This window comes from Nuphar pumila, chromosome 1 (assembly GCF_984573655.1).
Source record: "Nuphar pumila chromosome 1, dmNupPumi1.hap1.1, whole genome shotgun sequence".
Lineage (NCBI taxonomy): Eukaryota > Viridiplantae > Streptophyta > Magnoliopsida > Nymphaeales > Nymphaeaceae > Nuphar > Nuphar pumila.
Window position 1 is genome coordinate 179748352 of NC_143249.1, and position 26256 is coordinate 179774607.

At 36.7% G+C, this 26256-nt stretch overlaps 1 protein-coding gene across 1 annotated transcript; it reads left to right on the forward strand.

Annotated features, from left to right (window-relative positions):
* Positions 1-26044, forward strand: LOC149851485 (putative protein S-acyltransferase 7). The gene is made up of 6 exons (XM_090000910.1): positions 1-356; positions 14016-14195; positions 24120-24365; positions 24938-25171; positions 25273-25771; positions 25887-26044. Exons 1-6 carry the CDS (start codon positions 267-269, stop codon positions 25931-25933), a joined length of 1296 nt encoding a protein of 431 aa, XP_089857036.1. The 5' UTR covers positions 1-266; the 3' UTR covers positions 25934-26044.
* Positions 26045-26256: the final 212 nt, after the last annotated feature.

Here is a 26256-nt window from a genome sequence, read left to right on the forward strand (position 1 = left end):
AAAAGGTGGGAAAAAAAAAACGAGCGCGGTTCTTTCACGTCGCCTTCCCGTTTCCGTACACTCCGTCCGCCGGGATCCGCCTATCCGACGGTCTACGGTCGATCGACGGCCTGATGCGGTATCCGGAAATCTAGAGCCTGTGCTGTCTTCCTCTCCTTCGCCCTTTTGTCTCCCTCTGTTTCTCCTGGTCCGTTCTGGTTTTCGTTCCATTCTTCCGCCGGATTCCGGCGACTCTGCCATATATCTCCCGGTGAGATATCGGAGATATGTACGTCGTTCCCCCGCCTAACATCGGCGACGATAGCGGTGGCGCTGGCCAAGCGCCGATGGTTTACCAGGCGTGGAAGGGCAGCAACGTGAGTTCGATTCCGGCTTCCTTCTTTCTCTCTTTCGGTGATTTTTTAGGGTTTATATTTTTTTTCTGGTTTGGTATTTGGGTCGGGAACCTGTTTTTCGATGCGTGATTGCAGCTATCTGCTTGTTTTTTGCTTGGAATTTGATAGCGTTTTGGGTTTTTTGGTGGTTGAGCTACTAGGTTTTGAATTTCTGTTTCTTTGGGAGTGTTAGTCTTCGTTCTTCATTTGATTAATGCGATCTAAATTGTGGCGTCGAGTTTTGCGCAACATGGTATGGATGCAGTGAGATTTTGTGTAGTAGAAAGGAACTAATTTTGCTTTAGTTTGATGCCTTTTCGGACTTTAAGTGATTGTTGAGGTTTGGAATGGAACGCCTTTCAGAGTATATGATTAGGAAGTGAGTTGTATTTTTTTTGTCTTATTGGTATGATAGATTTGTTCTTTTGATTGTTGTGGTTATGTGGATTTTTTAGATGGACATTGAAATAATTTATGGTTTGGCTGGAGAATAGATAGGTTGAATATTCCTTACTTGAGCATGGTGGTCTCGGTCTTGTTATCAGGGGAATGTCTATAGATTCTTTTATGGAGATTAGATGTTGTTGCAGACTTGCTAATGGAATACTAGAGTTTCATTGTTTCTTACAGGTTTACCGTAGAGTGGTGTTTCTTTAATTGTATTCCATAATTGGAGGACTTATGAGTTCTATGGGTGGACTTGTGACCTAGATCACATGGACTTGTATGTAGGTATTTGTGGCATGACATCAGAATTTTTGTAAAGAGGATCATGGCTGAATATATACACGGGAAAGATAAAATATACAACTAAACTATCACTAACTGGATATTGTTACCAAATGTTTAGGTTGCAGATCCACATAAAAAAGCACATAAAAAAGGAGTTTGATGACAATCTAGTAGTATATCGATTCTATGTATGGTGAACCTTTGGTGTTTGCTCACTGTCTTGTATTTCAAACAGTAGACATTATTATTGGCTACAAAAAGGAAACATTGTCTGCCCATGTGTCATAGGTTGCAGCGACTGCCTACTTAATAAGTCCCTGGTATTCACCAACATAAAAGGGTGAAAGGCATAGCGAGTGAACTACTCTGGGTGTTGGAGTCTTGCAGATCTGATCTGCATTAATGTGTTTTAAATAGGCCGAGTGGGGATCATGCATGGTAAGTGATTTGTATGGGTGTTCTACTGTTCTTGCTTGAGTTTGGTAGATAGTAAATGAATTTGATGATGGTTGCTGGAAATGATTTGTTATTCCACAAACTGTGCCTCTGAGTATGTCACATGGGTACGGGTACGGAGGGTATGACACGGAAATTCCAAAAAATGTGGGTATGGGGACACGGCTATATATATAATATCACATAAATTCAACATTTAACATTTAACAACTAAACTAGTAAGAGACTAGCAACAACTTTTATTCAAAGAATCAAAATTCAACTAAATTCACATAAATTCAACATTTAACATTTAACAACTAAACTAGTAATAGGCTAACTAACAACTTTTATTCAAAGAATCAAAATTCAAGTAAGAACTGAGAAGCAAGCTACAACTAACTAATTAACAAATGGAGAAACAAGTTATAACAAGCTAATAACAATCTAATAACAATTTCATACAATAGTACCTAACAAGTAACAACTAGCACTTAGCAAAAAGAAATATAGAAAAGCATTCATTTACATAACAACTATCAAGTTAACAACTTAATAGATAACAAGCGTACCAAAAAGACAAAAAAGTCCAAAATTTCAAAAAAGCCATAACAAAAAAGTCATGGCTCGTTTGTTTCTTCATTATCATCACCCATATCAATGGATGATGAAAGAACAAGATCATCTAATTCCATGTTCAGAGTTTTAAAGTCATGATTCCCTTCTATATCAAAATCTTTAGCATTAACATCTCAAAACTTGATGCTCCCTTACCTGCAAAGAAATTAAATCATACGTATTTAATATGCAATAAAAACATAAAACTTGATATACAAACTACTAAGAAGTAAACACAAAAATTTATAATTTGGATACTTATATTCTTCTTTGCTTCGTGAACACAATCGAAGATTAGAATGCACGAACACCAAATCTTCTGCGCGCTTGCTAGTAAGCTTGTTTATTTTAATGTTGTGAATTTGTGCATATGCGTTTCAATTTCTTTCACAACAAGAAGATGTAGCATGCTATAGTGGTAGCTTGAAAGCAATATGCTGAAGTAAAGGGTAGTCATATCCATACGTGACCCACCATGTAAGAGGATAATCATTATTTTTACCTATCAACCCCTCCAACCCATCAAATTTTTTCATAGAAAACTTCAAAAACTCATTATGCACATTCATATTTTGTTGTTCATTTCAAAAAATTCTATTCAAACATAAAACCCTATTTCTTGCTAACTCTGAGTCCTTATGTAATGACAATCGGCCAATACCTTCATTTTGCCACTTTTTTCCATAGTATTTTGGATTCAATGAATGAGTCATGCATTTGTGCACATGATTATAAAAAGTTGAGTCTTCAAGGGCAAAATTTTTCTTTTCATGTTTAAAAATTACAATTTTCACTTTCTCAATCATGGTGTCCCATATCTCGTAGACCCTATGCAGCATAGGTACATCTCGATCAACAACCCTCAACATCTTCCAAATGGGCTCTGTGAACTCAAGAAAATAAATGACATTGTCCTATCACATGTCATCAACAATGCATCTCTTGATAGCATGGGTTTTTGCAACATCATCAGAACAATAGAAAACCCAATCATCAGTTTCCATTTGAAATAGTGCATTCTTCACTTCTTTAATTATTTTAAATATAACAATGATGGATGCAAATCGAGTCTCAACATCCTTTAACAATTTCATATGAGAATGCTTATTATAAATAGCTAATGCCCTATGGTGGTTTACTACAAAATTTGTAATGTTCCTAATGTCATTCTCTAGCTCCTGAATCCATGAACATAACTCGTAAGCAATGGAATCTTGCTCCTTGCTTGGTGGATTGCATATACTTTTAAGAGCCAAATTTAAACTATGTGCCACGACATGGGTCCAAAATATGTTAGGATATTCAACCTCCACAGTTATACCAGCTGCTTTACATACTGGTGCATTGTCAGTAATGATTTTTGTTAAAATGTAAACTGCAATATATATATATATATATATATATTATTTAATATTATTATATTTTCTTTTATTATTTTATTATTTTATTTTTCTATTTTCTTTTTTAGCATCTAGTTCAATAGAAACTAGATATTTTGATCCAGTCAAGTTCCTGTTGGAACTTGACTGTGCAAGTAGCTGTTGGACTGTAGTCCAACAGCTATAATAAATGCTGTTGGACTATAGTCCAACAACTATAATAATAAATGCTGTTGGACTGTAGTCCAATAGCTATATTAAGAGACGTTGGAATCCAACGTCTCTTTTTGGAGAGCTCAAAATGAGCTCTCCTCTCTCTCCCATTTTTTTGTATATATACGGGTGAACCCCTTCAATGTAATGTACAATGCTTCTTAAGCATTTTGTTCATGAATAAAGTATTATTTATTTTTCAAGTGTTCTTCCCTTTATACCCTTTCAAGGGTCATGCTTGTAGTGTCTCCAATAGACACTTGTTTGTGAGTTATTTGTGCATTTGTTGAAGACCACCATTTTATTACATGGTATCAAAGCTACGAAATCCTTAGATCTTGAAGTGCTTCCGCCTCGATTTCCGTGCCACATTTACAAAAGGTGTTTCATCACCTTGTTCTTGGCTCAAGAAGATTTGTTTGAAGAAAGGCGAACTTGTGCTACAAAAAAATTTGGTTTTGTATCCTCTCTTATTCCTTTGTCTACTCTTTTTCTTTTCTTTTTATTTTTCTCTCTCTCTCCTCCTATTTATTCCTCTCTTACCCTTGTAAAAGATGGATGACAATGATAAGATCACCATCATTCCTATGAAGCTAAATGATACTAACTATGTAATGTGGGCTTCGATTATGAAGCACCACATTTGGGGAAAAGGTTTATGGGGTATAGTGGATGGTTCCGATTTGGAACCTAAACTATCTCTTACCAAGAAAGAGGGTGATAAAGAGGTTCCTCTAACGGAAGAAGAGAAGAGTAAGGCGTTAGCCACTTATGAAAAGAAATGAAAAGAATGGAGGATAGGGCATGCAAAAATTATGTCATGGCTCATCAATAGCATTGACATTAAAAAATGCTCTAGTCTAGCTAAGTTTGAGCATGCCGATAAGGCTTGGGAATACCTCAAAAACATGTATTCCCTTAAAGATATTGCACATGTATGCAATTTACAAGATAAAGTTCGGACAATGACTCAAAAAGATAAAACTATTCGAGAATATTATAATGAGTTGTCCGAACTTTGGGAAGAGTTGGCTCTTCTTGAGCCCAAATGACATTGTGCCGAAGACATCGAGCTTCGCCAAAAGCAACTCGATATGGAACATTTCTATCAATTTGTGAATGGTCTAAGGCCGGAGTTTGAATCCACCAAATCAGCCCTTTTACATCGTGGAAAAATTCCTTCTATTGTTGATACTATAGAAGAGCTCACTATGGAGGAAAATAGATTTAGAAAAAGTACTTCAAAATTTGATGATGACTCCGTTTTAGCTGTATCTAGACCGGGGAATCATACTCGTACTTACAAGCCGCCTCATTTTGGAAGGCAAAACGACGACTTTGATAAAAGAAAAGTTATTTGTCATCATTGTCATGAACCGGGGCACTATAGGCCTCAATGTCCAAAGTTAAAAAGAAGAGAAGAAAAAAGAGTTGCATCTGTTGAATCTGAGTCAAAAGATCAAGATGCACCTGTGTCTATGGCTCAACTGATGGAAATCCTTCAACCTCTTCTCAAAGGGGTATCCTCCTCAACCGAAGCCTCAACTGGAGCGGCAGTTGCATCTTTCTCCGGTCCAGGTAACTTTCCTTGGCTTTTAGATTCTGGTGCTTCTTTTCATATGACCCCAAATGTTAATAGTCTATCCGAATGTCTTAAAAATAACTCAAGTGTGTCAAAGGTTTTTACAGCCGATGGCACATCTCTCGAAGTAAAAGGAATAGGATGTTTTGAAAATCTTCAAAAATCCAAAAGATTTTTTATCCCAGAAGTTAGATATATCCCTAAACTTAATTTGAATCTCTTATCTGTCTCGCAAATATCTGATTATGGATGTAATATCTCCTTCTCTTCTCATGGTTGTTGGGTACAGGATCGCCAGTCAGGGAAGCTGATTGGGGAAGGCCATAGAGAAGGAGGACTTTATTACATGGACTTTTTGGAATTACCCAAGAATGCATTTTGTTATAATATTCAGAAATTAGAATTGGATTTATGGCACAAAAGGCTTGGCCATCCTCATATGTCTAAAATTCAATATTTTTCAAGTTTGGAAAAATTTTGTAATTCTGAAAATTTTTCTTGTAAAGACTGCATTCTTGGCAAAATGAAAAGGTTACCATTTCTTAGTAGAACTTTTGTTTCCTCACGACCACTTGAGTTAATACATTCGGATGTTTGGGGCCCCGCACCAGTTATTTCCAAAGGTGGTTATACATATTATGTCATTTTTGTTGATGACTTTTCTAGACATACTTGGATTTATTTTCTTAAACATAAATCTGATGTCTTTGCTAACTTCCAAATATTTCATAAAATGGTTAAAAATAAGTTTCAAAATGATATTTCTGTTTTTCGCACTGATTCAGGGGGAGAATTTATGTCCAACGAATTCAAAGACTATCTCAATTTACATGGTATTACACATCAAAGATCATGTCCACACACTCCACAACAGAATGGCCTAGCCGAACGCAAACATCGGCACATTATGGAAACTACTAGGACATTGCTAATTGCAAATCAAGTTTCAAAAAGTTTTTGGGCTGAAACGGTCCTAACTGCCACCTACCTCATTAATAGGATGCCATCTTCCTCATTAAAGAATACAACTCCAATAGAAAAGCTTGTTAATTTAACTCCAGATTATTCTAGATTAAGAGTCTTTGGATGCAAATGTTTTGTTTTCACCAACAGAAATGATAAACTCTCTCCTCGTGCAATCCCATGTGCCTTTTTAGGATATGCTGATAATAAAAAAGGCTACAGGTGTTTCGATTTTCAAAATGACAAATTATATGTGTCAAGAAATGTATCTTTTTTTGGAAAAAGAAAGCTTCTTTGAATTTGAAAAATCCAAGGATGTCACTGAATACTCGTTTTTAATTGATCCAACTTCAAAATCCAATGAATGTGATGTTGGATGTGACCTTGACAATGATCAAAGTCCTATTGTTGTTGAAAATGATGATAATGAAGAGCAAATCCATAGGGATGTTAGTCTACAATATTCAAGACGTAGAGAGCAAAATCTTCCATATGCATTACAAAAATACTCTGAAGTCTCACCTAGAAGAACGTCTAGAATCTCTAAACCTCCAGAAAAATTTGTCTTATGAATCTTTTTCACCCATGTATAGGGCCGCCATTACGTTAATACAATCATATGTTGAACCATCATCCTATTCTCAAGCAAAAAATCATATAGAATGGATAGAAGCCATGAAAATAGAATTGGATGCACTAGAAAAGGCCAATACTTGGACGATACAAGATATTCCTCCGGGTAAGAAACCTATAGGTTGTAGGTGGGTATACAAAGTCAAAACCAAAAGTGATGGGACCCTGAAAAGATATAAGGCCCGTTTAGTAGCAAAAGGATATGCTCAAGAGTATGACATCGATTATGAAGAAACATTTGCTCCTGTGGCCCGTATGACCACTATTAGAACTTTAATAGCCTTGGCCTCCATTAGAACATGGCCTATCTTTCAATTAGATGTCAAAAATGCTTTCCTGAATGGGAATCTCGTTGAAGAAATATACATGGAAGCCCCACCTGGTATTAGTATCCCTAAGGGTAAAGCTCTTCGTCTAGAAAAAGCTCTTTATGGTCTTAAACATGCTCCAAAAGCCTGGTATGACCGATTTAGTCATGTTATGCTTGATATTGGTTTTCAACCTTGTTTAACTGACATTGCTTTGTTTGTTAAGAAATCTGATGCAGGCATCATTATTCTTCTCTATGTGGACGATATGATCATCACCGGAGGCGACAAACAGGGAGTTGCAAATATCAAATCTCTTCTTAAAACTCACTTTGAAATGACTGACTTAGGTTTATTAAGATATTTTTTAGGCATTGAAGTTGCTTATTCCCCTCGGGGGTATTTGATATCTCAATCTAAATTTGCTCTTGATATCGTTTCCAGGTCTGGAATTACAGATGATAAGAAAGTAGACACTCCAGAAGTTGTCAATGTTAAAATGAAAATTGATGATGGAGAACTTCTTGATGATCCTACTCCTTATAGACAACTTGTTGGAGCTCTTTCTTATCTTTCCATTACTAGGCCAGATATAACTCATGCGGTTCATACAGTCAGTCAGTTTCAGCATGCTCCCACCTCCGTGCACATGGGAGCGATTTTGCGTATTATTAGATACTTAAAATCCTCTCTTTCACGAGGACTCTTCTTGTCTGCTTCATCTTCATTAAATTTAATTGCATATACTGATGCTGACTGGGGAGGTGATCCCAATAATAGACACTCAACTACTGGTTTTTGTGTGTTCCTAGGTGAAACCTTAATTTCGTGGAGGTGCAAGAAGCAACAAAAAGTCTCTCTTTCCTCCACCGAAGCTGAATACAGAGCCATGACAACCACCACTATGGAAGTTGTTTGGCTCAGACGATTGCTAGCGGATATGGGAGCTAAAGCAACGCAAGCTTCAAAGATGTGTTGTGACAACAAAAGTGCGATCTACATTGCAAGCAACCGGACATTCCATGAGCGCACTAAACACATTGAGATGGACTGTCACTATGTCAGAGAGGAATACTTACATGGAACCATTGATCTGCCATATGTTACATCAGAATATCAATTAGCAGACTTCTTCACCAAGCCTCTCGCTGCTCCCAGATTTCACTTCCTCTTAGACAAACTTTCGCTCATTGTACCGTAAGTTTGAAGGGGAGTGTTAAAATGTAAGCTGCAATATATATATATATATATTATTTAATATTATTATATTTTCTTTTATTATTATATTTTTCTATTTTTTATTTTCTTTTTTAGCATCTAGTTCAATAGAAACTAGATATTTTGATCCAGTCAAGTTCCTGTTGGAACTTGACTGTGCAAGTAGCTGTTGGACTGTAGTCCAACAACTATAATAAATGCTGTTGGACTATAGTCCAACAACTATAATAATAAATGATGTTGGACTGTAGTCCAATAGCTATATTAAGAGACGTTGGAATCCAACGTCTCTTTTTGGAGAGCTCAAAATGAGCTCTCCTCTCTCTCCCATTTTTTTGTATATATAGGGGTGAACCCCTTCAATGTAATGTACAATGCTTCTTAAGCATTTTGTTCATGAATAAAGTATTATTTATTTTTCAAGTGTTCTTCCCTTTATACCCTTTCAAGGGTCATGCTTGTAGTGTCTCCAATAGACACTTGTTTGTGAGTTATTTGTGCATTTGTTGAAGACCACCATTTTATTACAATTTTAACAACTTTGTCTTCTCCAACTTCTTTGATGCATTCTAAGAAAAGTCCTTTCATATACTTTGTATCCTTGTACTCCCCAGATGTGTCTATTGGTTTGAAAAACATTAGCCCCTTTATTGAAGCTGCAATAAAATTTATCAAAGGGCGCCTCTGTATATCAGTCCACCCATAAGACACTATAGAAACACCACTTTCAGCCCAAGAAAACTTTTTATATTCCAATAATCTATCCACATTTGCTCTCTCCTCTCCCAAAATGATTGTTCTTAACTTCTTAGAACCGGAAGGCACATACCCACTCAAGTTAGAATTTGCCAAGGATGTAACTAGATCTTTTCAATAAGGATTTCTAGCTACGTTGAATGATATGAAACTTAAAAAAAAGAATATGCTCACTTTCCTATCCATTTCCTCCCTTCCATGTTCATTAAACGAACCTTCAATTATTTTTTGGCTAACATCTAATTTCCTTCTCTTCGAATTAGTAGCCTCACCATTCTTATGGCTAGATAGTGGTTTGTTAATACAACTTGATGCCACCATAGACTTTTTTTTTTTCCAGCATTTTATTGTTCCTTCTTCAACTGCTTAAGTGTATCATCATCAACACGAGAGCACTGCCTAATACCTTAGTTTTTGATCTTCAAGAGATGAGCTTTTACTCTTGTGTATGATCCATTAAACTCTACTTTACAAAATCCCCCCATCCTCCAGGACATCTACCCAACTTTGTTACACTGGCCCACAATGGCTGATCCTCGGGTACTGAACTAGAAGCACATGTTGAGCTTGTTGTTGCACTGCTACTAGCACTTGGTGCACTTGTAACTTCCTTTCCTTTATCAGCCATCCTATCACACAATAAAAAATTCAAAGCAAAAATGTCACATAAGAATAAAATAAATCAACAAACCATACATGATACATGACAAAATCAAGAACTAACCTATATAAAGTGTAAACTGATATAAACTGAAATAATATAAATATATATGCAATATCTAAAAAATATATTACATACTGAATATATCTAAATAATCTAAACTGAAAATTGGAAACTGAATATAAACTATAAAGTTATAAACTGAATATTAACTGAAAATATAAACTAAATATATCTAAATTATAAACTGAAAATATAAATTAGAAACTGAATATAATGATATAAACGATATTAGAAACTGAATATAAACTATAAAGTTATAAACTGAATATTAACTGAAAATATATCTAAATTATAATTTGAATCCGAATACAAACTGCATATAAACTGAAAACTAGAAACTGAATATAAACTGAAAATATAAACTAAATATATCTAAATTATAAACTGAAAATATAAATTAGAAACTGAATATAAACTATAAAGTTATAAGCCAAATATTAACTCAAATTATATCTAAATTATGATTTGAATCTGAATACAAACTGCATACAAATTGAAAATTAGAAACTGAATATAAACTGTAAAGTTATAAACTGAATATTAACTGAAAATATGAACTAAATATATCTAAATTTTAAACTGAAAATATAAATTAGAAACCGAATATAAACGACATTAGAAACTGAATATAAACAATATTACCCAACTAAATATTGAATCTGAATACACACTGAATATAAACGATAAAGTTATAATTTATAAATTGAAAATTTGAATACAAACTGAAAACCTAAACTGAATATATGTAAATATATACTAAATACAAAACCTAAACTGAAAATATATACTAAATACAAACATAATATAAACTGGAAACCTAAACTGAAAGTCACCCTAAAACAAAAGAAAAAGACAAAATATGCTAGTCCTACCTCATCACGGCTCGCCGGAGGTCGTCGAATGTTGCCGGAGGTGATCTCCTTCGAGTCTTTGAGTTGCAGTCGTAGAAAGAGAGAGACAGAAAAGGGGAGGAGGGAAACAAGAGAGAGACAAAGGGAGCGAGAAGGGGAGTGAGACAGAGGGAGGGAGGGAGCGAGACAGAGGGAGGGAGAAAGATGGGGAGTGCGACAAAGGAGCGGGAAGGGGAGTGAGACAGAGGGAGCGAGAATGGGAGGGAGACAGAGGGACCGAGAAGAGTAGGGAGGGAGGGAGAGGGAGGGGTTAGGTTTTGGGTTGAGAGGGAGGTGCTTTAGAGGTTAAGAGTCAGGTGGGGCAGGACCAAAATGGCCCCACTCCTTTGACCGATGGTTTTAGTATGTGGTTTTGGGTCTATGCAAGACCCAAAATGAGACGTAGTGCGGGACCTGACCCACTCCGTACTGATGCCCGTGTTGACATAGGTACGGCTATTGGGTAGCCGTGTCACGGTTATATAGGCCTCTGATGTAGGGTACTTTAGATTATTGGGGTCCTTAGGCATGTAATGACTCGTATCCTAGTGCCATTGTGAAGAAAACTTGTGTATGAGAGAAGGGAGATCAACAATGGCCATAACAATTTGTTTAGAATCATAAAAGAATATATTTTTTGGATAGTCCAAGGGGAAAACCCCTCCCATCACCAACTGCACATTGGCTGCCCACCGGGGGAGTACACCCAGCTTCGACCTTGCACCAAGGGAAGTCACCCGTGGGTTTTGAACTTGTGACATCCTGTCAACTTGGTGACATTCACAAGTCGCCACTACTAGATGAATGACTCCCTTGTGGGCATCATAAAATAATATATAAAAGTATGAAAATTAAGGAAATCTAACTTAAAAGTCTAAAATACCCATGAAAAATGATAAAACTATAATCTTCATCACGAATATTGTTCTTGGATATGCTTTGGAAGGAGTATCTTGCGATCCTTTTTTTGAAAAAAACATGGTCACAATATTGCAAATAGACCCAATTTATACAATTATCAGCAATGTTTGTGACACGAGCTATAGCTGGAGAAAGATACAACTGCAATTAGCTTCAATGGAGTGGCCAATAAAAATTTGGGGTGGGGCACCAGGCCAGGCATGGGCTAGGTTTTTGGAGCTTGCCCAGACCAAACCAGGCCTAGGCCAACATGGATTTTTATGGGCTAGATACAGCCTGCACCGCTGGCTAACATGAGTGGCCCAACTTGTGAATTAAATAAAGAATAGAAAAAAAGATGTTACCTAACCTAGTACAACCGTAACCCCCTCTAACCCTTATTAGTTTATCTTCCCCGATGGACGAGTGAGGCACTGTTCCGGTGATGGGCAAACAGCAGCAGAACCTTTTTTTTTTCAGTGACTCAACAATCAGAAAGGACCTCTCTCTCTCTCTCTGAAATGATGGCTAGCCTGGCCCACTTTTGGCCCATGGGCCGAATCGATGGCATTTGTCCTCTCAAAAAATTGATGGTACCAGGATCGGCCTATTCAATAAACCAGGTTGGGCTGGGGCGGCTGGCTTGCTGATCAGCCCTAACAATACAATATCCTTGTCCTAGTGATCATGCTTTTCACATGGATTACTGGTTGTCTTCGTTTAGTGTAGTTGGTGTTTATGGCCAGATGACATTTGCACACCTATCCATTGTTTCAAAGGTTTATGGGAATTGTAACCACTCTATGGCGAGTGGCTATAGTTGTTGGGAAGCTTGCACAATACTGGTGCTTGCTTATGCTTGAAGGATATGATGATCAATATATTCCCACCCAAACAATAATCCAACAAATCCACAAGATCGAAGGATACATCATCTTTAACATGGTTAGTTATGGCCATTGGCATTCCTGGTAATTAGTTTCAAGCTGTTTGGATTTGGAACATCAACATCATCGGTATTGTATGGTATCATATCTTATGATATGATATGCTATGTTGCTATATCAGCCTCAGACTGCTATGAAACTATATCAAGTATTGCGAGGTTCAAATCATCAAACTGTATCAGCCTGTATTGTACAATATAGTGATGTGTCGTACTGTATTGTAACCATTTTACTATTGTTTTTTATATGATCAACAAAATTCAGGTGATTTGAATGTTTTTTCTTCTTTTTTTTTTAATTTAATGTAGCCCTTAATAATAAATATTTTGTTTTGTTAGTTATTACAGATCGTTACATATGTTTAAGTACTGCATATCTATGTTTGTAATCGATCATAATGCATAAATTTGATTTTTTATTGCATCCTATATTTTTCCTAGTTTTTTTCTGATTTTTTTGAGTTTTTTCTGATATTTTGTGTATTCCTTTGATTTTTTTTTTGTAATTCTTAAAATGGAGCTTGTATCTTACAATAGGATACACTATGGTACCATACTGTATGTTACACCCATATTGCTAGCCCTTTCTATACTGGTTCCGATATGCTTTTTACAACATTGGGGAGCGTGCATGAAATTGATTCTTGATGTCACTTCCTGTTGAATTTGTGGTGAAGGCCTTTTTTACTACTGTTAGTACTAACTTGAAGCCCTAATTTATAGTACAACTATGAAAGGATCATCTGCGTTAATAGTTAACAGGTTTGATAAAAGAAGGATAGCTGCGAGAACTAATTTTTGATTGAACATTTTCAACTGGCCATTGGGTTGCTCCTGGTCGTCATAACTAGTGTCATTGATTGCACAAGGAGGTTGGTGCAGTTTTGCATTTCATAAGTTTGTGACTATGCATCAGGTGCAGAGCTTTGCAGAGTGAGAAGTGAGAACCATTGTACAAACCTGTGATGGATGATTTTCAAGTTTTCCATATGTATTTTTTTTTTAAATTCTTCTTTCAGCAAACTGCTTTTTTAGCTCTCAGTTCAAGGCCAATACTTCAGTCATAGCTTGCAAGCATTTGACAGTTATGGCATATCTTACTCTTTTCACTGAATCAAATTGTTCCTGGCATTATTCCTTTCTTCATCATTATGTTGCATTGCCATGGTACTGCTATCCAGTTGGTTTTACTCTTATAATTGGTTTCTACATATGAAAGTGGTTGCTTGGCGCATGTTCTGTATTTCTCAAAATTGTTCCTTGATGTATTGGGTTTGGACCATATCCCTTTGGTTCAAGCTGAAACCAGTCATTATTCTGATATGATCTTCATCTTTTCTGCAGATATTTTTTCTTAAGGGCAGATTCATTTTTGGACCAGATGTAAGATCGCTGTTTCTAACCATACTCCTCATTGCTGCTCCTGTGGTTATCTTCTGTGTGTTTGTTGCAAGAAAGTTAATGGATAATTTTCAAGGACATGGGAGATCAATAATGATAGTAGCTGTTGTGTTCACAGTATATGTGAGTAGTTGACTGATGCCTTTCTTTCTTCCTTTCCTTTGGTGAGAAATTATTGTCACTAGTGTACTAGTTTACTTCCTCAGCTGCATTCTCATGTTATGTAAGATTGCATTAGTAGTTACTTATCACCAAAACCTTTTGGCTTGTGCTTATGCATTCGGATCTATGAGTCATGACAGGTAGTATGAGTTGTAAAACTAGATTGATTTACTTCAGCAGAGCACTAGGTGACTGAACTCCTGATATTCCCTTTTCTTTTTCAAGTTTATAAATCTCAAATCAAGGGCAGTCTAGACGTGTCAAATGACATTTGTGGTAACCACCCACTACATGTTTTTATGTACATAAATGAACTTATATGTACACATGCTTACAAATGGACATTCGTCATGATGGATTCTGATGAAAAATATATTATGGCCATAGTGCTTTCTTTTATGCATTCTTTATTTGTGTGTAAGAAGAAGACACAAGCATGGAGTCATGGACCACAGATGTTCCATCTGCCATTGTTTTCAAACCATAGCTTGTTCATAAAAGATAGTTTGCATCTAAATTTCAGTGTAATTTGCTAATGTAACCATTATATAACATATCCCATTATGCACATGTTAGTGCCAAGAATGTTGGGTTTCTTTCATCAAAAGGAAAATGGTTTATTTGCTAAGAACTGTCCTATGTTGTTACTCCCTGTGTTGTGAGAGGCGTACGCCTCAGTACCTGAAGCGTACGCTTCAGAGGCGAAGCACATGCTGAAGGTACTGAGGCGTTGCAGTGATGCGCCTAAGGTAAATATTGAAATCAGGTACTGTGTAAAAAATAAACATATATTAAAAATATTGAAATCAGGTAGGCGTACGCTTCAATATTTTATCGGCCCATACCCTACGAGGAAAAAAAATCGAAGAAGTGTAAAAAATAAACATATATTAAAAATATTGAAATCATCTCATGTTGTGAGAGGCGTACGCCTCAGTACCTGAGGCGTACGCCTCAGAGGTGAAGCGCAGGCTCAACGCCTCGCTTCGCCTCATCGCATTTAACAACCTTGGTTACTCCAGTCTCTACAGTCTTTATTGTTGCCATTTGAACACACCTTGATGTGCCTGGCCGTTTCTAGCTGTCCCTCTTAAACCATGTATAGATAGTATTTTGTCTCTAAAGGAAGCTGGCACTTTTGATATATATATTTCTTTCATCAAAAGTAAAAGGGTTCATTTGCCAAGAAGTGTCCCATGTTGTTATTCCAGTTTCTACAATCTTTACTATTGCCATTTTAACATGCCTTGATGTGCCTGGCAGTTTCTAGCTGTCCCTGTTAAACATGTATAAATAGTATTTTGGCTCTAAAGGAAGCTGGCACTTTTTGTGTGTGTGTATATATATATATATATATATATATATATAGTTGCTGCCAACACCCTTCCCTGCCAACGTGAGCCAACGCGCGTGCGATGAACGATGCACTCGTCAAAGTCATTTAAAACGACTTTTAGCAATGGCTAGCGCCTACCGCTAATTGTTGTTTTTGTGCACGCGTGGGGTGCATCCTCACCATTCATCATCAGCGATGGGGGTTGGCAGCTACTCCCCCTCTCTCTCTTTATATGTATATACATAGAGAGAGAGAGAGTCACTAGAATATGAGAATTGAGTATGAGAACTAATGTGTGAACCGTAATTTTCATGGATATTTTGGTCTTTTCTTTTGAATCTAACCGTACAGATGTGATCTACATGCTTGGTTTTATAAGAACCTGCTCTTGAATAATCCGATTTTGATGCATAAATGATATTTTTTTAAGGCTTTAAAATCAATGGCTCATAATCTTCATAAATATGAAAGCAAGGTTGTCTCTATCGTGCCATACCGTACGATGCGGTACGATACATATCGCTACTTTTTGGGGGTTATGATATGATACATATCGTGATACGAGTGTGTATCGTACCTGTATCGGGTGTATGGTATGATACACCTTTGTATCCTGTTGTATTATCATATGATACAAGGCGTATCGTACGATATACCTTTGGCGCACTTTAAAAAGGCCAAACTTTTTTTTTTTGCATTTTGAATTTTAAATACCATTTGAGGGCCAACTTTTTCATTTGTCTAGAGGCCGTTAGAAGTGCATTTTCACTTTTTTTCACCCAAAGAAGTGGGTTAAGATAAAAAAATGCATTTTCACCATTTTTTCAAAATAGGTTTTGGTAAAAAAATCTTTATTATGAGTAAAATTATCAAGCTACTATCTGCAAAAATTAAAGATTTATATCAAGGTAGAAATCAGGCTCCACACTCCAACAAAGATGACATTAGATGATCCGATATAACATTAGGGCACTCAAGTAATGAGTGAAAACCAATTGAAAATCGAGTGTTACTATTATCATAATATTTTTGTTTATGTAGTATTAAAGTATGAGTCTTGTGGCATGTTCTTAATTGCAAGATATTTAATATTTTGCATTGTTCTTGTGAGATAGTTGATGTTTGATGATGTGTTATGCAACTCATAGAGGCATAAATGCTTTATATGTGATTTTATGGTTGTATTTTGTGCAATTCATCATTATTTGATGTGATATGACATTTTTAGAACTTTTACTATTTTTTTTTGTTTTTTTTAAATTTATGATAAGTTTACGATACGATACAATGTTATTATTGGCCTGATCGATATGGGTAACGATACGCTACTTACAACCTTGTATTAAAGCATTCAAAAATCATATTTTTTCATCAAAAATCATGTTTTTTCATCAAAAAATACATGACCCAATGGTTGATTCCTAGCAAATTCACCATGCCAATCACATCCACATGGTTGGATTTGCAGAAAAAGTGTTGGAAATGGCCATACTTCTAGTTCTCATCAGTGTTGTGAGAGGCGTACGCCTCAGTACCTGAAGCGTATGCTTCAGAGGCGAAGCGCATGCTGAAGGTACTGAGGCGTTGCAGTGATGCGCCTAAGGTAAATATTAAAATCAGGTACTGTGTAAAAAATAAACATATATTAAAAATATTGAAATCAGGTAGGCGTACACTTCAATATTTTATCGGCCCATACCCTACGAGGAAAAAAAAAACGAAGAAGTGTAAAAAATAAACATATATTAAAAATATTGAAATCATCTCATGTTGTGAGAGGCGTACGCCTCAGTACTTGAGGCGTACGCCTCAGAGGCGAAGCGCAGGCTCAACGCCTCGCTTCGCCTCATCACATTTAATAACCTTGGTTCTCATATTCTAGTGATTATATATATATATATATATATATATATATATATATATATATATATATATATATATGTGTGTGTGTGTGTGTGTGTGTGTGGGGGGGGGGGGGCATATTACATGAAAAATAAAAAAAATAAATAAACATTCTATAACACACACGCACACACACACACACATATATATATATCAGTGTTATCAAAAACGCGCCTTGAGGCGCGCCTCGCCGTGAGCCGCGGCCCTTTGTGCCTCAAGGTGCAATCCTGAGGCACAAAAAAAAATTACTAAAGCCTAAGGCGGGATCATCGGAGAATCCGATCGACGGCGATCCGGCCGTCTTATTGACGGAGAAATTGCCTGCCCAGGGGCTGAACTGGACGAAGAACTTGGAGTCGCGGCCACCGTGGAGGAGGTCGAACCCGACACTCATGGAAAGCGGGGAGACGAAGAATTGAAAGCGAGGACGAAGAATTGAAGGGGCCGATGCCGGTCTTGACAACGAGGTGAAAGGTGTTGGCGGGGTCGTTGGGCTAGTAGGAGAGGTGGACAGAGGGGCCAGCATCGAAGGCGGAGGCAAAGCTAATGCAGAGCTCTCCGACTGCATCTTCGGCTGATACGCCGGAGAGGAAGGGGAGGTTGAGGACTCTCAGGGGGACCTTCACCCTCAGGAGAGGCTTCCGCTCCTCCTGAAACTTGAGGGATGGCTTCATCCCCTCTCTCTCTATCTCCTTGGTTCCAAAGAACGAAATGTTAAATAAAATTTTAAACTACAAAAAACGAAACATTAAATACAAGGTAAAACAACTGATAGTTTAATCATGTTGTGCTGATATGACCATAAATATCATAATAAAATCATGATATTTTCATCTAAACGATAATATCATGATTTTAAAAATATTACATGTTGACTGTTCTAGTGACTGTTGACTTACTCAGGTTCCAGGTGGCTTGACCTAAGCTTGGGTGGGTGTGGCTAGGTTCGGTGTTGTGGACTTTATGGCTAACTTAGTTGGACTTGAAGAGGATATATAACTGAACTGCTTTTTTTGGGCCAACTCAATTAGTATTTTGTGGACCTCTCCAAGGCTCGGTCCACTTGAGTTGATGGCAACCAGTTGAAGGTTAAGTACTTATTTGGGTTCCTATCGTGAAGAACCAAGTCAGCATGATATGTCCAGACCCGCCCCTGATTTTGAACCGCCTGTACCATGTCCAGGTCCACATGGCTAGAACCAAACCCAAGCTAGTCAGGTAAAACCACTCTTTTTGAAAAAAAACACAAACAAAAACAAAATGCTTATGAATTAACAGGACTTTAATTGAATCTTGGTTTGGATCTAATTGGATCCTACTTCAATATTAAGCTCAAATTAAGGATTCAACAAGTAGGATGTAATCTGACATCTGACCCAAATCCAATAAGTTAGATTTGGTAGCCAAATTTTACTATCCGATTAAAAATCAGATATTTTTTTTTTTATAATTTTTTTAAAGTTTTCATTTTTTTTTGAGGCTTACGCTTTACGCCTCGAGGCTTATGCATCGCCTCGGTTTTTGTGGAACGCCTCAACGCTTTTCACAACACACACACACACACACATATATATATATATATATATATATATATATATATAACACCCCCTAAAATAACAGTGAAATCACTGAAAGTTTTCTAAGGAGAAAGGAAAAACGAGCCGATAATGCTTGGTGAAGAAGTCCGCGATTTGATATTCAGATGTTATATAGGGAAGCTCAATAGTGCCTCTTAGGAACTCTTCGCAAATGTAGTAACAATTCATCTATTTGTGCTTTAGACGCTCATGAAAGGTGTGATTGCTAGCGATGTAGATGACACTCTTGTTGTCGCAACACATCTTCGATGAAATAAATATGAGAACGCCCGTACCCTTCAGCCAAACAATCTTTAAGGTGGTAGTTGCCATTGCACGGTACTCGACTTCAGTGAAAAAGAGCGACACATTTTTTTGCTTCTCGCACCTCCAAGAAATAAGAGAATCACCAAGAAAAATACAATAACCTGTAGTAGAAATACGATCATTAAGATTGCCTCCCCAATCTAAATCAGTATAAGCAATTAAATTTAGACAAGAAGAAGAGGAGAAAAATAATTCTTTAGTTAAAGTGCCATTGATGTATCAGATGATCCACATGACTGTACTCATATGAATTGAAGTGACTGCATGTTGAAATTGACTAGCGTTGTGGACTGCATGTGCTATGTCATGTCGAGTACTAGACAAATAACAGATCCAATCAACTCTATATAAGGTGTTGAATCGTCCAAAGGGATCTCATCGTTGGCTCTCAGTTTAGCATTGATGACTTCATGTGTATCCACAACCTTTTCACATGACAATCCTGACCTAATAACAATCTAAGATGTCAATTTCATTTAAGATAAGACATACCCTCGAGGGGAATATACAACTTCGATACCTAGAAAATACCTCAAAAAACCAAAATCAAACATTTCAAAATTATTTTTAAGAATAAATTTTTTAATTCCTTTTTTATCACTACCAGGAATAATTATGTCATCTACATATAACATAAGAGTAAAATAATAATACTTGTTCTTGCATTTTTAACAAAAAGAGCAGTGCCAATATAACAAGAATTAAAACCAAGATTAATTATTACTTTGTTAAAACGGTCATACCAAGCTTTAGGAGCTTGCTTGAGACCATATAAGGCTTTCTTAAGCCGAAATAGTTTACCTTCATCGATGTCTAACTTGGTTGGAGGATCCATGCACACTTCTTCATTAAGGTCTCCATTAATAAATGCATTCATAACATCTAATTGGTAAATAAGCCATTTTTTAATCGAGGCTACTGCAATGAGAGTTCTAACACTTGTCATTCTAACTACAAGTGAAAAAGTTTCCTCATAGTCAATTCCGTATTTCTCATTGTATCCTTTAGGTACTAACCTAGCTTTGTACCTTTCTAATGTTCTATCACTCTTAATTTTAACTTTGAATACCCATCGACATCCTATGGTTTTCTTTCCTAAGGGAAGACTCACTATTTTTTAAGTTTTTGCTCCATGGAGGGCATCCAATTCATCTTTCATAACCTCTACCCAATGAAGATGATCCTTGGTATCTTTGTATGTGGATGGTTCATAAAAGGCATGAATAGCTATTAGACATGCTCTATATTTAAGAGAGGACTCATAGGACACAAATCTACTAGGGGCTTTGGATATTCGATCGGTTCTCCTAAGGTATGTCTTATTTGTGGATTGGTTTTGCATACTTATCAAGTGCACATGGGATGTTCCTCATTGTTTCATCGGGAATAGACCTTAAGCTCCTGAACATCATTTGTCTTGCTAACATTGTTATCATTTTCAACGATATTCGAAGAGACATTAAGAAAAATATCATTATGATAATCATTAGTACTAAGTTCACTAGTGATGCAACCATTATCAATATCATTTACATATACTTCATCAATTTTTGATGATTCATTTACTTCCTTAGGCAAACAATCAAATAAGAAAGAGTAATCATTATCTTTCTCAAAATTATTTTCATCTTCAAGAAAAATCACATTTCTCAAAATATATTGTTTCTTATTTTTTAAATCATATCATCTATAACCTTTTTGATGTTCCCCGTAACCAAGAAAGACACATTCAATGGCCTTAGCAGACAACTTATCATTTCTTTCACAAAGCACAAAACATTTACAACAAATAACCCTTAGTCTTTTAAAACCTAGTTCAATATCAAGGAGATTTTCTAAAGAAAATTGTTTTTCAAAGCGGAAGATGGCATTTTATTTATTAGATAGATCGTGGTGAGAGCGGATTCAACCTAAAAGCTTTTAGAAACATGTTTTGAAATGAGTAACATTATAGTGGTTTCTATGATGTGCCTATGTTCACTTTCGGCAAGACCATTTTGTTGAGGAGTTTTTGGACAAGATTTTGATGTGAAATTCTATTTTCTTTTAAATGATATTTGAATTCATTTGATAGAAATTCGCCTCATGAATCCGAGCGAAAGGTATGGATGTTAGTTTGAAATTGATTTTTAACTAGGTTGTGAAATTCATTGAAAGAAAAAGTTTTTGATTTTTGCCTTGGAAAATAAATCCAAGTATATCTAGTATAATCATCAATAAAAATAATATAATAGTAGAATCCTCCTTTAGACATGATCGGAGCCGGCCCCCATAAATCTGAGTGCACCAATTCAAAATGTCTTTTAGTGCACACAAATTTTTTCTCATTACAAAATTTTCCGAAAAAAGAAAAAAGAGAAAGTTTGAATACACTTGGATGACCTAGTCTTCTATGCCAAGTATCAATATTTTTTTTCTTGGGCATAATTACAAAAGATTTTCTTGGTATACATAAAAAATTGATGTAGTATAAATCTCCTCTTCTATGGTCATTCTCAATTAGCTTTCCTGACTGACGATCCTGCACCAAGCAACCTTTAGATGAGAAGGAGATTTCATACCCATAATCGGATATTTGATAAACGAAAAGTAAATTTAAATTTAGTTTGAGAATAACTCTTACTTTTAGAACAAAGAAAATTTTGAAATTATTTTTTAAATTCCCAATACTTGTAATTTCTAGAGAAGTGCCATTAGCAGTAGAAACACTAGAAAAATTTTTGTTGGTGCGACAATCAGATAATAGACACATTAGATGTCATGTGAACAGAATTTTCCGAGTCAAGGATCCAAGGTGACATACCTGTTGGAGACGAAGATGATACCGGAGCACCTAGTGTAGAAGTAGTAGTAGAAGTCTTCAAGTATTGTTATACAGTTGTGGCCAATTGTGCAATTGAGAGATATTTAAGCTCACCTCCTTTGTTGACATCATTACTTCTTTTAGAGGAGTCTCCATCAGAAGCTACTTTATTGAGCAAACTGGCTTTATGTGTTCTGGGCCTTCTGGCTCGTTGCAAAAGTGGCAAGTGATTTTCCTAGGTCCTCCGAAGTTTTGTTTTTCAAAGTATGGAGGCCTATATGCTTTGGTGGTTGCCTCGAGTTTGGAAGCGTCAAGAACGATATCACAAATTTTTTTCTCTTTTTTCCTCCTTCAATCTTTTCCATACTTAACTATGTGTGAGTCTCGTGAAGAGAAAATTTGTGGAGCAACATCACCTTTACCCCTTCGAATTTACACCTTAGACTGTTGAGGAACACAAAAATTTGTTTCCTTTTTAATTGTTCTTGTCTAAAGCATAAGTTTCCGGTGGTTTCCCACTTAGGCTCTAAGACGACAAGTTCCTTCCAAAGAAGGTCATCTCGTTATAGTATTCATGGATGGTTTTATCTCCTTGTTTTAATGACATCATTTTCTTATGGAGATTCCACCAATGAGCCATGTCTTTCATAGTATACATGTTTCTTAAGAATTTCTCATGCTTTCTTAGCCACTTTAAATTGGGCCACACTATAAAGAATGAAAGCGTCAACACTAACAATCCATGCAAGAATCTTTGCATTGTCCATTCGCCACTCCATGTGTCTTCTTTCGAACGTAAGAGCAACAACAATCTTTTCGTCATCTTTGAGGAACTTCATTTTCCCATTCACAATCTTTGTGAATGAGAGTTGAGGCTCTGGACAATCTCCCTTGATGTACTTGATGAAGCCTTTGGAAAGAATATGATTTTCCATAGTAGAGGCCAAACTACGATAGTTGGAGATATTTGATTTGATAGGCATGACAAACACACTCCTCCATAACGAGCAAGAAAGTTGATGAGGCAAGAGAGAGATTTGATGAAGATTTGAGGCCTTGTTACATTATCCAAGACGAAGCTCAATCACCATGTAGGACACCAATAGAATCAGGAGCCTATTGGCTCTGATACCATGTAATCATTGTAATGAAACAAGGAATAAATGTGCACACACACACACACACACAAGTCCACTAAGGGACATACACATAAGCCACTAAGGGCTAGAAAGCACCACTCAAGAGCACACACAAGCCACTAAAGGGCCACACTCACAAGATAAAAAATATAGATTTTATTAACTCTTAAAATGCTCAAGAGAAGCATAGAAGAGAGGGGGTTCATCCCCTATATATAGTATATACAAAATAGAGAGAGAGAGAGAGAGAGAGAGAGAGAGAGAGAGAGAGAGAGAGAGAGAGAGAGAGAGAGAGAGAGAGAGAGAGAGCTAGCCGTTGGGCCAGCTAGCAGAAAGGACACAAATGCCTCTTATAAAAGGGGCATATTACATAAAGAAAAAAAATAAAAATAAAAATACATTTTATCCTAAAATATATTCTAATACACACACACACACATCTCTCTCTCTCTCTCTCTCTCTATATATATATATATATATATAGCAGACGGCAGATGCTTGTGATTGTAGAATCTCTTTCCTGCCATTACACTTATACTGGAATGTCATTTTTTTGTCCCAACGTTCTTGTGATTCATTTTTGTTAAATCTGACAGTGCTAATTGTTTCCTTATACTCCTCAAATAACAACTGTCTGAGAGAATCTGTAGTTATGATACGTATTAAGACTGCGGTCTTGAGCTTGAACAGTTTGAGTGCTTGGATAGATAATTTTTCAATCATTGTTGATAAGCTTTATGGGGTCTATGCCTTTTTTCACAGTTGATATTTTATAATTTGGTATTTATATTTTTTTTGCAGATTTTATGTCTTCTCCTTCTAACTTCTGGTAGGGATCCTGGTATAATACCTCGTAATGCCCATCCTCCACAGCTGCGTCTACCTCGCGTGCGGGATGTGGTTGTAAATGGCATCACTGTAAAGGTCAAATACTGCGATACCTGTATGCTATTTCGCCCTCCTCGCTGTTCTCACTGTTCAATCTGCGATAACTGTGTGGAGCGTTTCGACCACCATTGTCCTTGGGTTGGGCAATGCATCGGGCTGGTAAATATCTTTGAGTGCTCTTGGCCTTTATTCTGTATCTCACCACGTCCATGTATCTTAGGCATCATTACTGGAACTTGATCTGGAAGATGTGCTGTTTTGAGATGAATTGATTGCTGGCAGCAATGTCATGGAGAAGATATAAAGTTGTCTTTCTTCAGTGTACTCTCCTATTTCTGGAGTGCCAATTCATATAATCCCTAGCTGATGTCGTTCTTAGATGTGATATGCTTTAGACTTGATTCTCATTAATAAGTCCCTGTCTCAACTCTCAAGACTTTTGTCTCTTGATGGTTCTATTTTCCTTTTTCTCTACCCTGAACCAAAATGACGTATGTCTTGATCCTTAAAAATCTGCTTGAAGTCCGATGTGCAAGAACTGTTCAAATTTCTCTTAGACCAATGTTTCCATTGCAGCTGTGTATGTTTCTTTATGATCTTTTATACAGATATCCAATTTTAGTAGTCATTGCTTTATAGTATCTGGATGATATTCATAGTGTTTGATGTACAAAAAATGTTGCCCAAAATTGCATGCTTAACACTGTGCCGCTGTATTGGATTTCATGCAGAGGAACTATCGTTTTTTCTTCATGTTTGTCTTCTCTGCAACCATGCTATGCGTATATGTCTTCGTGTTTTGCTGTGTGTATATTAAGAGGATCATGGATGCCGAGGAGACCAGCATTTGGAAGGCGATGGCTAAAACACCTGCTTCAATTGTGTTGATTGTCTATACTTTCATAGCTGTATGGTTTGTGGGTGGACTTAGCATTTTCCATTTGTATCTTATTAGCACAAACCAGGTAATTTGCCTTTGTGATTGTTTTTGTTTCAGCAAAGATAAAAAATAAAGGAAATTTCATATAAGATCAACCTCTCATTTTGCTTTATTTTTTCCTTTCAGACGACTTATGAAAACTTTAGATATCGGTATGACTTACGAGCTAACCCTTATAACAGAGGGTTGGTGGAGAATTTCAAGGAAATTTTCTTCTCAAAAATAGCTCCTTCTAAGAATAAATTTAGGTCAAGGGTGCAGTTGGAGGCAGGCATGCAGCCAGGGCCAGCTGAAGCTGGTTTCGTTAGTCCCAACGTGGGGAAGTCAGTTAGTGACATTGAGATGGGTGGCAAGCCTGGATGGAATGATGTTGGTGGAGGGATAACTGATTTTGAGAGGAGGTTTGGTACTGACGGTTCAGAGAGCAAGGACACTCTTGGTGGCATGTCATCTCCTGATTTCGAGCGGACTGCACTTCCAGCAGCAGGCCTGGAGGGCCGTGCAATAACACATTCAAGGCGTTCTAGCTGGGGCCGAAAGAGTGGAAGTTGGGAGATATCACCTGAAGTCTTAGCTTTGGCAGCCAGGGTTGGTGAGCCAAACCGATCCAACCATCCTACTGCAGGTTTGTAAAGAATGAACATGCTCGTCGTTGATTGTTCACTGACCCAGTGCTTTCTTGGGCCCCACGAGGCGACTGGTAATATTTTCTTTACCTGTCTAACTTGTTTGTCTGCTAGGTTGGGTTGGTTCATCGTGTTGTAGAAGGGATAGCACCTCTTGGTAAACTGGTTGGGATATTAGTGTACATCAATGTGAGTCCTAGCATGTTCTTTTCACGATTTGTGGAGTGGTGTTACATTTGTTGATTTGGTTAGTATATAATTTTGGTTTTTGAGTAGCTCTTTTAAATAAATATCAATCCTTTAATTTATGGATGTGGAGCATCTTGGCTTTTGTTTTCTGAATATATTCAGGGGATTGCTGGATCTCATATACCTATAAAAATTGAAAAAGCTTCATGCTTTTTTGATAATCAAGAAAAGGGCTTAGTTTAACATAAAAAGTAGTGCATCATTGGTTGCTAAAATTATACCGTAAGCACCTCTG